This window comes from Periplaneta americana, chromosome 12 (genome assembly GCF_040183065.1).
Source record: "Periplaneta americana isolate PAMFEO1 chromosome 12, P.americana_PAMFEO1_priV1, whole genome shotgun sequence".
In the NCBI taxonomy this organism is placed as follows: Eukaryota; Metazoa; Arthropoda; class Insecta; order Blattodea; family Blattidae; genus Periplaneta; species Periplaneta americana.
In genome coordinates this window covers 66,870,395-66,886,064 of record NC_091128.1, presented here as the reverse complement: position 1 = coordinate 66,886,064, position 15,670 = coordinate 66,870,395, and the positions used below count along the sequence as shown (strand labels likewise).

The 15,670-nt window shown below is 35.8% G+C and overlaps 1 protein-coding gene across 4 annotated transcripts in view; it reads left to right on the top strand.

Moving 5' to 3' along the window:
* LOC138710511 (solute carrier family 23 member 1-like) overlaps positions 1–15,670 on the top strand; it is a 340,117-nt gene that overhangs the window by 230,929 nt on the left and 93,518 nt on the right. For all 4 annotated transcript variants that reach the window (XM_069841457.1, XM_069841458.1, XM_069841456.1 and 1 more), the window contains 3 exons: positions 1,009–1,155; positions 4,920–5,077; positions 8,846–9,051. In XM_069841457.1, the coding sequence (XP_069697558.1) occupies positions 1,009–1,155; positions 4,920–5,077; positions 8,846–9,051 (511 nt within the window). The remainder of the gene's footprint in view (positions 1–1,008; positions 1,156–4,919; positions 5,078–8,845; positions 9,052–15,670) is intronic.

The following is a 15,670-nucleotide window of genomic DNA, read 5'->3' as shown; positions in this document are numbered from 1 at the left end:
CATTAAAGGACTGCTAGCAGGTGTATAATTACTACATTTCGGCATGGTCGAGCATAAAGATATCAATATACATTTAAATGTGCAATATATATATCAAGGAGAAGACTCTCAAATATATATTTGTGCTGCATTTCAAGGGGAAGACCCTCAAATATGTATTTATGCAAAATAAAGTTGGCTTCATTCGAACGTTTTATTTTTTTTATTGGGTTATTTTACGACGCTGTATCAACATCTACGTTATTTAGCGTCTGAATGAAATGAAGTTGATAATGCCGGTGAAATGAGTCCGGGGTCCAGCACCGAAAGTTACCCGGCATTTGCTCGTATTGGGTTGAGGGAAAACCCCGGAAAAAACCTCAACCAGGTAACTTGCCCCGACCGGGATTCGAACCCGGGCCACCTGGTTTCGCGGCCAGACGCGCTGACCGTTACTCCATAGGTGTGGATCATTCGAACGTAAAAACCATGATCGGCAAAGATCCACTTTCACTCTTTCAATATACCAGATCAATAAAAACAAGTAATTGCATGAAGTTCCGCAGTCTAATCATTACACTGCCTTAAAATATATAAAAATACTAAGAACTTGTGTTGATAGTTCTAAAACATCAAACAGTAAGGACTTTTGCAAATTCCTTAAGTGATACATAAAACACTACGACCATGTAGGCCCTATTATTCGTAGACTAATATTGTTATACAAATAAATAAAAGCACTAACCATTTGTATCAAGTGTTTATAAAGACATAAAAACAATAAGGGCTTGCGTGAATTTATGAGTGTACACAAATCACTGGAGACTTGCGTTCATTGTTTTAAAATACATAAAATCTCTAAGGATGAGTAATATTCTTTAGCACGCGCATGAAACAACGATTTCAAATACATAGAAAGACATTACTTTGGTTTCAAATACAAAGGAAAACCTCAGTATTTTTATAATTATTGCTCTAAAATACATCAGACATTTAGGACTAGTGTTAATTGCGTACTCAACATTATAGGTGATCGGAACCGAAGATATCGCATTGAGAAATGGAGTATCCAGTCCAACCAGGGTCGAGCTGGAGGAGAAGAAGAGAGATGTAGACATCACATATGGAATTGATGACATCCCTCCGTGGTACCTTTGCATATTCATGGCTCTTCAGGTGAGCGGACATTTTGAAACTAACACATAGTCCTATATTTTCAATACGTCGACATGCTTTGTGAAGTTCGTCGTCAGTCACATATGAGGGGAACAGAAGCAAAGGGGTACTAGTGAGATATCTAAAAAAAACTATTTAGGCCTAAGTGCATCCAGGGTAATCTAAATCATAAACAATTTTAGTGACAAAGGGATATATATTTTAAAGATATCACTCATTAAAATTTAAAATCAAAACTTCATGAAATTTACGGAAACTTAACCATTTTCGATCACATTTCCTCAAAAGTAACTAAACTGCACTTATACCCTTTTGTTTCTGATCCCCTGATATAGTTTTATAGTCACATTATAATCACACGGCTATATACATGGTTTCCTAGAAGCATATGCATTAAATTTAATAGATTGTAAAACAGCCTGAAACAAACATTTTTGTCAGATAACTTAGGCTGGCAGCATACTGCATCGGACATTTTGTCTCGGACAGGACGGTTTTGTCTCAGACCGTCCGATATTACGGTGATTATAAGCACTGTTATGAAGTTGCAGCATATTGCATTTTGTCTCGTACAGGACGGTTTTGTCTCGGACTGTCCGATATTACGGTGATTACACACATTGTTATGGGTAGAACCCATGTTTGGCAAAATGACTTTTTTACTGGGTGGAAGTAAATAATTGTTTTCATAGATGATTTGGAGTAAATCAAAGTGATAGGACGAATTTTTATTTTGCCTTTTTTAAGGTGTTTCTTACTAATTCAAAAATAAAATATGTATTTTTATTTCATTTTAAAGCAACATTTCTTGTTTATTTGCAATTTTATAATTAATTGTAATGTAATGTGTATAAAATTTAAATATATGAAACAATGACTCACTTTACTAACAATCTATACTAATAATAAATCTGTAAGCGAAATTTTTCTGGTAATTTTCGCTTTTCCAAAAATAATTGGTGTTAACATGTATAATTAATCATCCTGAAACCGAAAATAGCTTTTTTGAACTTTTTGTTTGTATGTCTGTCTGTCTGTCTGGATGTTTGTTACCTTTTCACGCGATAATGGCTGAACGGATTTCGATTAAAATTGGAATGTAAATTAAGTTCGTTGTAACTTAGATTTTAGGCTATATAGCATTCAAAATACTTTATTTAAAAGGGGGGTTATAAGGGGACCTGAATTAAATAAACCGAAATATCTCGCTTATTATTGATGTTTGTGAAAAATGTTACATAAAAGTTTCTTTAAAAATGATTTCCGATAAATTTTATTCCAGGCAAAATTTTGATAGGACTGATATTTAAGGATACACAAGAGTTTTAAAATAACAATACAATACATTTCCACCGCCGCGCCACCTCAGATTATAGTGTCGTTGTTCCGTAACTTCTACGTGCAAAATATTAAATTTTTTAGTAGAAAGAAAAACAAATTTATTCATTCTATGGCAGTAGTGCATAGGAGATAGTGAATTCTTACATTTTCGAAAGAAAGAAATATAATTAAGCTACATATAGTAGATTGTATTATTTGCTGCATCACTATTTAAGTTATTTAATAGAGCAAAAATCTGAAAATCGATATGTGACATAGGCGTTATTGCAGGAACGACGACGATGGCTACAATTAAATCAAAACAAATGACTCCGTCTATTTAAGGCGGCCTTGACGTTTATCAATATTAATATACAGAGAATATTCTGTGTTTTTTTTTTAAGATATCCTCTTGTTGTTCATTCCAACGATATACTGTAATTTTCTTTTACTTGGTTAGTTAACGACGCTGTATCAACTACTGGGTTATTTAGCATCGATGGAATTGTTGATAGCGAGATGGTATTTGGCACGATAAGGCCTAGGATTCGCCATACATTATCTCATGTTCGCCTTACGGTTCGAGAAAACCTCGGAAAAAACCCAACTAGGTAATCAGTCCAAGCGGGGATAGAACCCGCGCCCGAGCGCAACTCCGGTTCTACAGGCAGGCGCTTTAGCCGACTGAGCTATGTCGGTGACTGATATGTTTTTCCATTGATATAGGTACTACGTTATTTTTGCCAGATTGTGTGATAACTGTAATGATATCTTATAAGAAGATTTCGTACTTTGTCGACTCTTTGTATACTCTTAATTAACCATGAAATTGCATTTCAGCTGCTTCTAATCTTGTCTTATCTCTTTATATTCTTTTCTTTGTTATGTTTGTTCTATTGTGTCACAAAATCAGCTGTAAACTTTTAATCTATAGGTCAACTGTGACTTTCAGTAAAACTTCAATAAAAATAGAGGCAATTAAAATCTTGAACTTGTTTTGCATTTGTCCTTCCATACCATCTTAACTTTCACTGGTCCTTGTACTTTCAATGTCAGGGGAATACAAGGCGAACAAGGGCATAAAGGAATAAGACAAAGAATATAAGGAAACAAAGTGAAGACACGGAAAGCAAGGAGAATACTAGAGTAAGAAGAAAATAGAAGGAGTACAGGGGGAATACAAGGAGAACAAGATACGACAAGGCGAACAAGAGGGATAAAAGGAGAATTCCATTAATACAAGATGGCCGCGAAAAATATAAGTAGAACGAGAGGAAGACACGGAAAATAAGCGGAATTCAAGGAGAATACTTGTAATACAAGAACACGGAGAATACAAAGAAAACAAGGGGAAGACACGTAGAACGAAGGAAAACAAGGAGGACAAGGGACGAACTGGAGAACAAGAAACGACAAGGAGAACAAGTAAAGACAAAGAGAACAAGGGTGATAAAAGAAGAATTCGAGTAACGTAAGAACACGGACAATACAGGAAAACCAAATAAATACAAGGAGAACAGCAAAATACAAGGAGTTCATGGGTAATGCAAGGAGAACAAGGGGATACAAGGAAAACAAGGAGATGCAAGGATAATATGAAGAAGACAAGGAGAACAAGGAAAGACAGGCAGAGAACAAGGGATGACAAGCAGAGAACAAGGAGAATAAAATAAAAATTCGAGTAGTGCATGAAGAACACGCAGTATACAAGAAGTACAAGGGTAAGACAAATAAAACAAGGGAAATACAAGCAATACAAGTATAAAACAAAGAGAACAAGGGGAAGACACGGAAAACAAGTGGAATACGAGAACCATGGGAATAGGCTACAAGGAAAACAAGACTAATAAAGGAACAAAAGGTGTTGCATTCTTATGTGACGAAGAATTCCCCAAGTTACCCCCTCTATACCTCCATCCATCCAATAGCTAATTGGCTCAAGTTCGAACTTTGACCTCCCTTGGGTTTCTGAACGTATTTGTTTTACGGGGTATGGATGTCAGCCCTACGGCCAACCTCCAGCGATCCTGAGGGGTCGATGTCTTTCTGTTGGGGTTGTCTCCCTTAGCTCTTATGTCCCAATTTGAAAGCGTCAGGAACTCGATTTTCCGCCCCTGCACTGCTTAGTATTAACCAGCAGCCACGACGAGGACGTGGTGCATTGGGCTGGGCAGAAATAAATGACATTTCTCGGGTTTTATTAGTGTGTGCCGACCAGCAAGGTACACACTACCGAGAACACATACTGCCCCTTCGGCTCCCCCCTCCATACCTAGTGAAGGAGAAAGATGTAGTTCTACGTCAAAACCTCAAGTTTTTCTTCTGAAATATATGTTGCTTACAATTACAGGTTATGTTTAATTGTATTTCTATTGGAGTAACATAAAGTTGATAATTAAATACTAAAGCCAATGATTTGTCTCACTGTAATGTTGTGGTTGCAGCACTACCTGACAATGATCGGTGCGATAGTGTCCATCCCCTTCATCCTCACGCCGGCGCTCTGCATGAAGGACGACGACCCGGCCCGCAGCCACATCATCTGCACCATGATCTTCGTCACGGGACTCGTCACCTGGATTCAGTGCACCTTCGGCTGCAGGTACCTGCAACATACCATCATCATCAACCACTAAGCTATAAGGTCTACTGTATTACGATATTGAGTATTTTATCCACTTTTTGGGGATGCAGCCGATGGACTTTTTGATATTTTAAGACTACCTTTGCATATCGTGTATTAGACATACTATCAACATGAATCCTCCAGTAACCTGCAACATGTTGATTTAGTACCAAATTCTTCCAAAATATCCTGACTTTTCCTGTGGTCTAATTGGTATATTCCGCCCGTTGTTAAATTCTTTGGCCTGGAATACGTTAGCATCATTTTTCATTCGAAATGGACTTGTAATCGCGTCCTAGCAGATCATGCATTGAATTCGAAACGGATGGCTTCAGTTCGTTTGCTGCCGACCCACGCAGCACTGCAAATTTATACTATTTTCATTTCACTCTAAAATACTGCACGTCACCTGGAGGGATGGCATCATCAACCAAGAAGTGATGACCCGGACAAGCATTAAGGATATAGCGGTCCAAGCACCACAACTGAAGTGGACATGGGACGGTCACGTGTTGAGGTTCAACCAATCAAGATGGGCCTATACATCAACTGTATGTGACCCGAGAATAGGGAAAAGTCAAGAACAAAGATAATACAAAGAGAACAGAAGAATGACAAGGAGAATACAAGGAGAACGAGAGGAATAAAAGAAGAATATGGAGAATATATTCATATTCATATTATCATCATACGGCTTTCAGATCCCTCACATTTCCGTATACGGTCAACCAATGCATTTGATTACATTCAATCATATATCCTACAATATTTTTCCTATCTTCTATCCCATATCTTCAAATGACATAAAGTTAAATCCTACCTATTTCAGTCTATTTTCTTCCTCCATCCTTTCTGATATAGCTACAGTATTTTCAACTCTTCGCCTTCTTTATCTTCCCTCATTTCCATTCCCGATTACTATGCAATACTGTCTACATTACTCTTGTTTTCAAATATTAGCTGCAAAAATCTACTCATCCATTTCTACTGTAACTGTCATCTTTCATTACTATTATCCCTAATTTTCTGTTTATCTTAAACCCTTTTTTCTCTGACTAATATTCACTAATTTTTCTACTTTCTCATTTACATTACCGTCTTATATTATTTGTCTCATTTATTCTTCCATAGTTCTAATGTTTGTAATACTTCCTTGTTATTCAATTCATTTATCAATTTTTCACTTTATTAGATAACTTTTACGGTTCACAGTGCACTCACTATCTACCTCCTCTACTTCCCATATCCTCCTCTCCAAATTACATTATTTACTTACTATTTCTACTTAATATATTAGCCTCACTACCTTTATTACTTTTCTTCCCATTGTTTTATTTTATTCATCTTCCCCTTAACACTTCACTACTTATGCCCCTATCTTATTCTCAGTTACACTAATTGATCTAATCCTGACTTTTTTGATCGCATCTAACACCTCCGATTAGATCAGATTTCTTCTCTAGTTCACTTATTATACATCACGTCTTCTTTGCACTTCCTTGTTTCTTTAACTATCTTATATCTCGCTGAACTTTATTGCAAGTTTCCTCTAGTTTTTCGCATATCTTTAATACCCTATCAATATCTCCCACGGTCGCTGGATTTGGATCATCTCCGCTCTCCTTCTGTGTTATATTCTCGACTTCTTTCTTCTCGTCGTTGCACTCCCTTTCGTAACTTACACTCGTCAATATTCCTTTCATTATACTCTCCATATTCACCTTAGATGATTCTCTTATTATTCACAACTGTGGATTCCTGTCCCTCTCTTCCCTTCTTCCCTCTATCATCCTCTCACTTGATTCATATTCATCAGTAGCTCCCCTTCTTCACTAGACTCATTTATCATTACACAGATTAAACATTTCTTTTTCCTATCATTCGCATACTTATTTGCAGCTGTATCCTTTATACCACTCTTCTTTGAAGTGTGTTCTCTTTGTCTTTAGCTCAGTAAAATTTTCCTGGTTCGATGTCTTGCTCTGACTCTAGAATCTAGATTAACCATTTTCGTTCCATGCTTCCTGTCACGTTTGGATTATAACAGCTGTTACTAGACATTAAACCAACCCATTGCTGTTCAAACATTTCTTGACTTTCCTTATTGTGTTTTATGAATTTTTTATTCTCTTCAGTTTGTACCTTGCACATCCACTGGTCCACTACATATTCTACATTAACTTCAATGTTGTGTTTTGAAGTCAGATCTTCTGTTCGCTTGATTTCATTCTCCTCTTTTCCTTTCGATTCCCGCTGCGCGTGTTTGTCAATCTGCCTCTGATGGTTCTCTGACACGTTATTTAATCCAAATTCCGGGTGATTTATGTTCTCCTCACAAAACTTCAGGTAATAGTACTTACTTCCCGTTGACTTACAATTTGTCTTCATAGATCTTAACAAAATGTCCCTTATTTCTAGCTGCTTTCATGAACGGTACCATTGATTTGCGTCTGCTTCTTGTTTCATAGTTCACGACTTTTTCAACCCTTATTTTCGTTTTCCTTAATTTTCTAAAATTCCTTAAGATTATTTCTCTTGTTATCATGCTTACGAATGTTATTAAAATAGGTCTGAATTTTCCTTTAGCAATTCCGTAAGTCTGTTCAATATGGTATACTCTCACATCGATACCATAAATCTTATCGCACACTTTACATACAGTCTCATATGTATCCATTTCGTATTCATGACCCTCTTCATCCACCCCGAAAAACATTAAATTCTTCTTTCTTTACTTATCTTCAAAATATTTATTTTTTTTTTTCATTCATTTGATCATTATCCCATATCAGATATTGAATCTTTGCACCGATGCCTTTCATTTTACACTTCCAGCTTTCTGATGTTGTATGCACTTGTTTTTTCGAGTTTCCTGTGCTATTCTGCGTTAGTAATCCTCCACTCCTAACTTCACTTCTCCCCTTCTTTATCACTCCACCTCGCTGTAGCACTTTATCCATTTTATATTGTAACTTCTGCTTTATCGCTAGCTCATAGGTCTATGCCTCTCTACCCTGTTCGGTTCTCGCTTGGTCAGCATACGTCTACCCTCGGCCAATACTCGCTGACGACCGTATTATTATTATTATTATTATTATTATTATTATTTCATAGCCATTCAATTTTCAACAAACAAGTTAAATTTCACATTGTGTTGGCTTCATTTTATTATAAGTTCGGTACTAAGCGTTAAGTCTCTCTATAATAAAGATAGCATTGTTATTATTCGAACGTGCCGCAGCACCAAGCACAGGGATTGTATTGAAGAAGAGATATAAGGACTATGTCATATGTCGATGCAGATTTTGTTACTCTGACAGTGAAAAATTAGAGACGGGAAAACGATTATAAATAAAAAGATACTCAAGTCTAAATATGTCATTTTTTTTTATTTCAAGGGAGAGTTAAAACCTGGTAACCCCCTTGTGTACACCTCTCTATGTAGGTATAATAAATTAATTTATATCGCTATTAGTCTACTTGTAGAATGAGAGGAATAAGCTAATGGAGAATTCAGTGAAATTGTCTTCATACCATAAACAGAGAAAGACTCTATAAAAAAAATAGCGTACGATACATAATATGCTGAAAGTGATTTTTTATTTTCTCATGGAGTTTTGCTCCATTCAGCCTGCGGTCTCATTTCACATACATCCACACTCACAAAATAAAAGTCATTTTTAACACTTATATAGTAAATAGTTATTTTGCAGAAACACGACAAAATGTTATTTTCTGTTTCAGGCTACCTATCGTACAAGGAGGCACTATTTCATTTTTAGTTCCTACTCTGGCCATTCTTAATCTTCCACAATGGCGCTGCCCAGATCCGGAAGTGCTGGACGCTATGGATCACGTGAACAGAACCGAACTGTGGCAAGTTCGAATGAGGGAGTTGTCTGGCGCCATTGCAGTTTCTGCCATATTCCAGGCAGCAATCGGTTACTTCGGTGAGATGTGTTTCAGATAATATAGGTTACTCCTTTGTATAATGCCATCTAAATCTAAATTTTTCAAATCCAATTCTAAATCCAAGCCTATGGATCTAGATCCTAACCTAACATACTAATACTAAAAAAAAAAAAAACAATTCAAACTAAAATCCAAACATATCTACTCGAATCCAATGCCGAAATAATCTGAAGGTAAAGGTATTCCCTTGCATCCCATGGAGTGTTATAAGATACATGGAGGTAGAGGTCCTAATTCTTAACCTCGGCACTACAATGAGGTGGTGTGGTCGGCACCATGTTCCGACTGCCTTTTACCCCAGGGAAAGACATGATATTCAATTTGAAAATAAACTGAGTGAATTCCGGGTCTGTTCTGGAAGTTTTGGCAATGAGAAAATCTCACCACCACCTGACTTTGAACCCAGGGCCTTCCACTATGTTGAGCTACCCAAAAAATAATCTATCCAAATGTTAATCTAAATCAACATCCAAACTTAACTCTCTAAATGCGAACCTATATTATATTCAAATTCCAATCTAACCCTGAACTCCAACCCAGACTCTTGTATTAAAATAAAATTCTATCACTCTGTCTATGACACCATTTAAGTTCATTTTTTTACTATCAGTATTTACAAATTAAAATGGAACATTTAGGTTGCAGAATCAAATTAATATTTTAGTATTGCTGGCGATCTTTTGAATTGTACAGGAAACTTATTGCGTTCAATTTTAATTATTGTTTCCTTCTTTATCCTTCAGATGCATCTGCGACTTCAGAACACGTTCTCCGACAGACGCATCTTTAGTCTCAATCCAAAATTAAATTTCACTCGAATTTTCCCTTATTGACGTATCTATGTCTATACTTTCCTTTTACACTGTCGTGTCTTTATGGTTGGAGAAAATTATGTCATGTCACGATAAATATATTATTATTATTATTATTATTATTATTATTATTATTATATTATATTAACTTCACATGAATGTAAGATAAATAAGATCAATGTTAGTAGGCACAGAGACAGATTTATTGTCAACAAAACATATACACGCTACACATCATCATTGGCGTTTTATCAAGAGCATTGTCCCTGAGATTCCTGAGATATTTGTTTATGTTTTGGGAAATGGTCAAATTCGAAAACCATTTCTAATCACATAGGCCTATATTGCAGTCTAACTTCCTAATTAATTTAATTCTAACTCCTAATTTAAAAACTGTTTACACACACTAAAATATCATAGCATTTGCTATTACTACCCACTACTGGATTAATCTTGCACAGGATAGGGACCGATGGCGGGCTTATGTGAGGGCGGCAATGAACCTGCGGGTTCCTTAAAAGCCATTTGTAAGTAACAGGTTAATCAGCAGGCCTATTAGATATTTATTTCACCACTGCAAGGTGTGCAAGAAAAATCGCACATTTGTACTAGTCATGTATTGTGACTGCTGTTTGCTTTAGTAAAAATCATAACACTTCAACGTCAATTATATTTTAAAAAAGAAAGGGATAAGTTAGGCCCACTTACAAATGATTAAATTATGAAGTCAGGGCAATGGAAGATAATACAGTACCTTAATTCATTGGAATAATAATAATAATAATAATAATAATAATAATAATAATAATAATAATAAATGAATACGTGAAAAGGGTAGACTACAGTGTTCATGTAAAATATATTAAGTTTCTTTCATTATTTCCGAAAAGGTACGGTGTATTAAATTAATTGAACAACAGAAAGGTACTACCTTAGTTTATAATACATATGTAATATATTTTAATATCAAGAATGACAGCCTTTTATTGTAATATGATTGAGACGTAGAAGTTTGGAAATTACGTCTATTATCCATAAAATATTGTACGAAGCATTTAATAAGCAATGGTGAGTCCTTTAAATGTCCCAAATGGCAATGTCATTTAAGTCTTCTGCTATGAATATTTAGGATGGAACAGCGCTCCGAGCGGCGGAATTGGCATTACGAGGGAACCACTTCAGACCCGTATTTCAAGCGCTATGCGCCAGCTTGTATAATCTCGTAAGCAACGCTTAGGACACACAGTTAGTTCAAAGTGAATGAATATCTGCATTATGACCGGAATTACATAAATAATGTGTATATTTTAGGTATTTATGGGAGGCAACGGAACTTTGTACCCACCCTGCAGTTCTGTTTCATTTCATATTTTCTATTGTTATTGCGAGTGTTGTGCAGTTTGAACGAAAGAAGTGAACTTGGTACGGATTCTACATTAAATCATACAACGAGAACAGTTTTAAACCGAAACAATGCCAAAGCAAGCATCATCTAAAAGTGTATTATTAAAAAATGGTTATCATACGATGGAAATGATCCTAATTTTACAACAAACAGCAAGATTGTCAACGGCCAATGCTGAAAAAATGAAATACCCTGTCCAGTCCACACTAAGTAGGCCTTAATATAAAGTCACTAAAGATAATAAAGATAATATTAAGACAGAATCCTGAATGGGGTACAGTAATGAAAATAGCTGCTGTATTACGTGGAAATGAATCAGGAAATGGAAGGATTGGAGTCACATGTTAATGATAAACCTACAAGATATTTAGCTTCTCTTGATAATATTATCACAAATTTTAATAACAATGATTATAGAAGTGGGCGATCCATTGTCACCTGATCACAATACCATTATTAGTGTGACCAGATCAAAATGTTCAAAAGCAGGACATTTGAAGGAAAAAAGCAGGACATTTGGAAAAAGCCTGACAGCACATTAAATTCCCTTCCATTCACTGACAACAATAAAACAATAGGCAAACACAGTACCAAAGCTATCCATTGTTATTAATCTTACAGTTTCATTGTTCATACTTCTGTGAAGAGGAAATGTCCTTCAGTAGCTTTGGGGATTTCAATGAATAGGTATAAAATTCTTCACATGTAAAATGCTTCAAATATTGTACTTTTACAAACACTTTACTGTTTCTACTGATAGTCTGTTCCTTTCATCTGACCATTGGGTATTAATCAGTGAAAATACCCTTTCAACATTGGCATTATGTGCAATTATTGTAAAAAGGAATTGACATACTCGCATATACAGCAAAATTTGGAAACACTTAACATTCACAATCTGTTCAAAAATGTACTCCACTGAAAACTTATTGTGTCCAAGAAAAATGCTTCATCTTGCTTCAAAACAAATTCTTTTAAAGCACGGAATTCATAAAATGCATATTTTTCATGTAACGACAGAAACACATAGGCCAAAATGCTTTTCATCAACATAATGTACCAAATATTGAAACACACTAGGGCCTATATAAGATAAAATCTGATGTGATTTTATCTTATATAGGCCCTACAGTGTTTCAATATTTGGTACATTACGTTGATGAAAGGCATTTTGGCTTTATCGTAAAACGCCGGCCGGACGACCACAAAATACTATTTTTTTTATTTTAAAAGGTTATTTTACGACGCTTTATCAACAGCTTAGGTTATTTAGCGTCTGAATGAGATGAAGGTGATAATGCCAGTGAAATGGGTCCGGGGTCCAACACCGAAATTTACCCAGCATTTGCTCATATTGGGTTGAGGGAAAACCCCGGAAAAAACCTCAACCAGGTAACTTGCCTCGACCGGGAATCGAACTCAGGCCACCTGGTTTCGCGGCTAGACGCTCTAACCGTTACTCCACAGGTGTGGACCACACACACACAAAATACTAAAAAAGCAGGACATGTCCGTCGAAATCAGAATGTGTGGTCACCCTAACCATGATAATGTATTTAAGATCGAAAAATGTTACTACGTTTGATAAATCTAAAATATTTAGAAGGCCAGTGTCAGTAATAATTAAATTGTAATAAATGCCTATTAACAGCGTATTTTGTATTTTTAGTGCCTATATAAATACCTATTTCAAGCATTTTCACTGTCTTTTTGCCTGTCCAGTTTTAAGTTGTTTGGCGCCTACAAGTCACAGCTTTACTTATCATAGAGCAAGGTCGTGTTATACGGTATTTCATGCTTTCGGGGCTTGTCGGTACTTCTTGGTACACTTTCTTTTTAATTTTCGCCACATTGGTGTTAAGCCTGGTGAACGTACAAGCTATTTGATGTGACCGGACCAACTAATCCAACGATCTTGAAATTATGTTCTATTAAGAACAGCTGTAATTCTTCGTGCAGAATGGGCAGGACATCCGCCTTGTTGACGCCACAAGGATTGCCGTAATAAATTCAGTGTAATGTCTTCTAATAACTATTATTGCAGCACTTCTGTTAGGAGCTGTAAATAATTATCGCTATTTAATGTCCTGGACCCTTGAAGTAAACTACAAGTATCTCAGTCACCGACCTTCAAACTGTCTTGAATGACCCTCAAAACACAGACGTATGCGTCTACAAATGCATTATTAAAAGGTAAATAGTAAAACATATCAATCCATTTAAAATAACTAAGTTGCCTTTCATAAATCTTCTATATCTCTACATTAATAGGCCCTATCACATTATGTTCCCCTTCAAGGAAAGCAACTTTTATCTGAAGAATTTTCTATCACTGAACATGGTCACGTCTATTCAGGTGGTCTGCTGAATTACCTCACCCGGCATATAAAATTCTCTTAATTTCTCAAGTGTCTTTCTTTTAATGATCTACATAATTTCCTTGCTACTCTCAAATTTAATTTTAGAACTGACTCTTCAATAAATAATTTCTATTATTCTATAATTTTTAAAACAAGATAATAGTGTATACATAGCGTCCTCTTTTTGTCTGCAAAACGAACATACTATGCTATCCCCTCCTGTTCCTTAATCTCTAAATTCTTAATCGCCATCAAGTTAACCCAATCCGTTCCTCCCTGGAGTTAACTCTTATATATTCATCCTACATTCATAAGACAAGACTAACTTCGAGGAATATCACTTTTGTTGACGTCCTACAAAATTTTGTCGAATATCCTTTTGAGAAGATTAACTCCATATGTAGATGAAATTATTGGGGATCATTAGTGTGCTTTTAGGCATAACAGATCGACTACTGATCATATTTTTTGTATTCGACAGATATTGCAGAAAAAATGGGAATATAAGGGTACAGTACACGAGTTATTCAAAGATTTCAAAAAGACATATGACTCGATTAAGAGAGAAGTTTTATATAATATTCTTGTTGTATTTGGTATTCCCAAGAAACTAGTTCGATTAATTAAAATGTGTCTTACTGAAACTTAGAGGAGACTCCGTCTATGTCAGTTTCTATCTGATCTTTTCCAATTCACTGCGGGCTAAAGCAAGGAGATGCACTATCACATTTACTTTTTAACTTTGCTCTAGACTATGCCATTAGCTCTAGAATATGCCATTAGGAAAGTTCAGGACAACACAGAGGGTTTGGATTTGAACGGGTTACATCAGCTTGTTGTCTATGCGGATGACGTGAATATGTTACGAGAAAATCCACAAACGATTAGGAAAAACACTGAAATTCTACTTGAAGCAAGTAAAGCGATAGGTTTGGAAGTATTTTCCGAAAAGACTAAGTATATGATTATGTCTCGTGACCAGAATATTGTACGAAATGGAACTATAAAAATTGGAGATTTATCCTTCGAAGAGGTGGAAAATTTCAAATATCTTGGAGCAACAGTAACAAATATAAATTCCACTCGGGAGGAGAAAATAAAACGCAGAATAAATATGGGAAACGCCTGTTATTATTCGGTTGAGAAGCTTTGCCATCTAGTCTGCTATCAAAAATCTGAAAGTTAGAATTTATAAAACAGTTATATTATCGGTTGTTCTGTGTGGATGTGAAACTTGGACTCTCACATTGAGGGAGGAATAGAGTTTAAGGGTGTTTGAGAATAAGGTTTTCAGAAAAATTTTTGGGGCTAAGAGAGATGAAGTTACAGGAGAATGGAGAAAGCTACACAATGCAGAACTGCACGCATGTCACCTAACATTATTAGGAACATTAAATCCAGACGTTTGAGATGGGCATGGCATGTAGCACGTATGGGCGAATCCAGAAATGCATATAGAGTGTTAGTTGGGAGGTCGGAGGGAATAAGACCTTTGGGAAGGCTAAGACGTAGATGGGAGGATAATATTAAAATGGATTTGAGGGAGGTGGGATATAATGGTAGGGACTGGATTAATCTTGCTCAGGATAGGGACCAATGGCGGGCTTATGTGAGGGCGGTAATGAACCTCCGGGTTCTTTAAAAGCCATAAGTAAGTAAGTACATTCATAAGATTTTCAGTTCTGTAATCACTTAATGAGGGCAATCTGTTTAAATTATTGAACAATCCTTACCTCGCTCTCATTATTCCTCTCCTTCTTAAATTTACATACACTGCTGCGTCGATATAAGAGAAAGCCAATGTCTACCTATTTAGATATAACATGTGGAGTAAGTCTCCTGCAATCGGCAAGCATTATGGTTAGGTACAGCATGAAAATCCAGGAATATTATGGACAGTAAAAAAATTGATCATACGAGAATAGGTATTTAAGAGTTGTTAATTAAAAAAAAAAGGTGAATCTGATACAGCGTTAATACAAATTAATATTATTTCCTAGAATATAACTGTATATAAAAT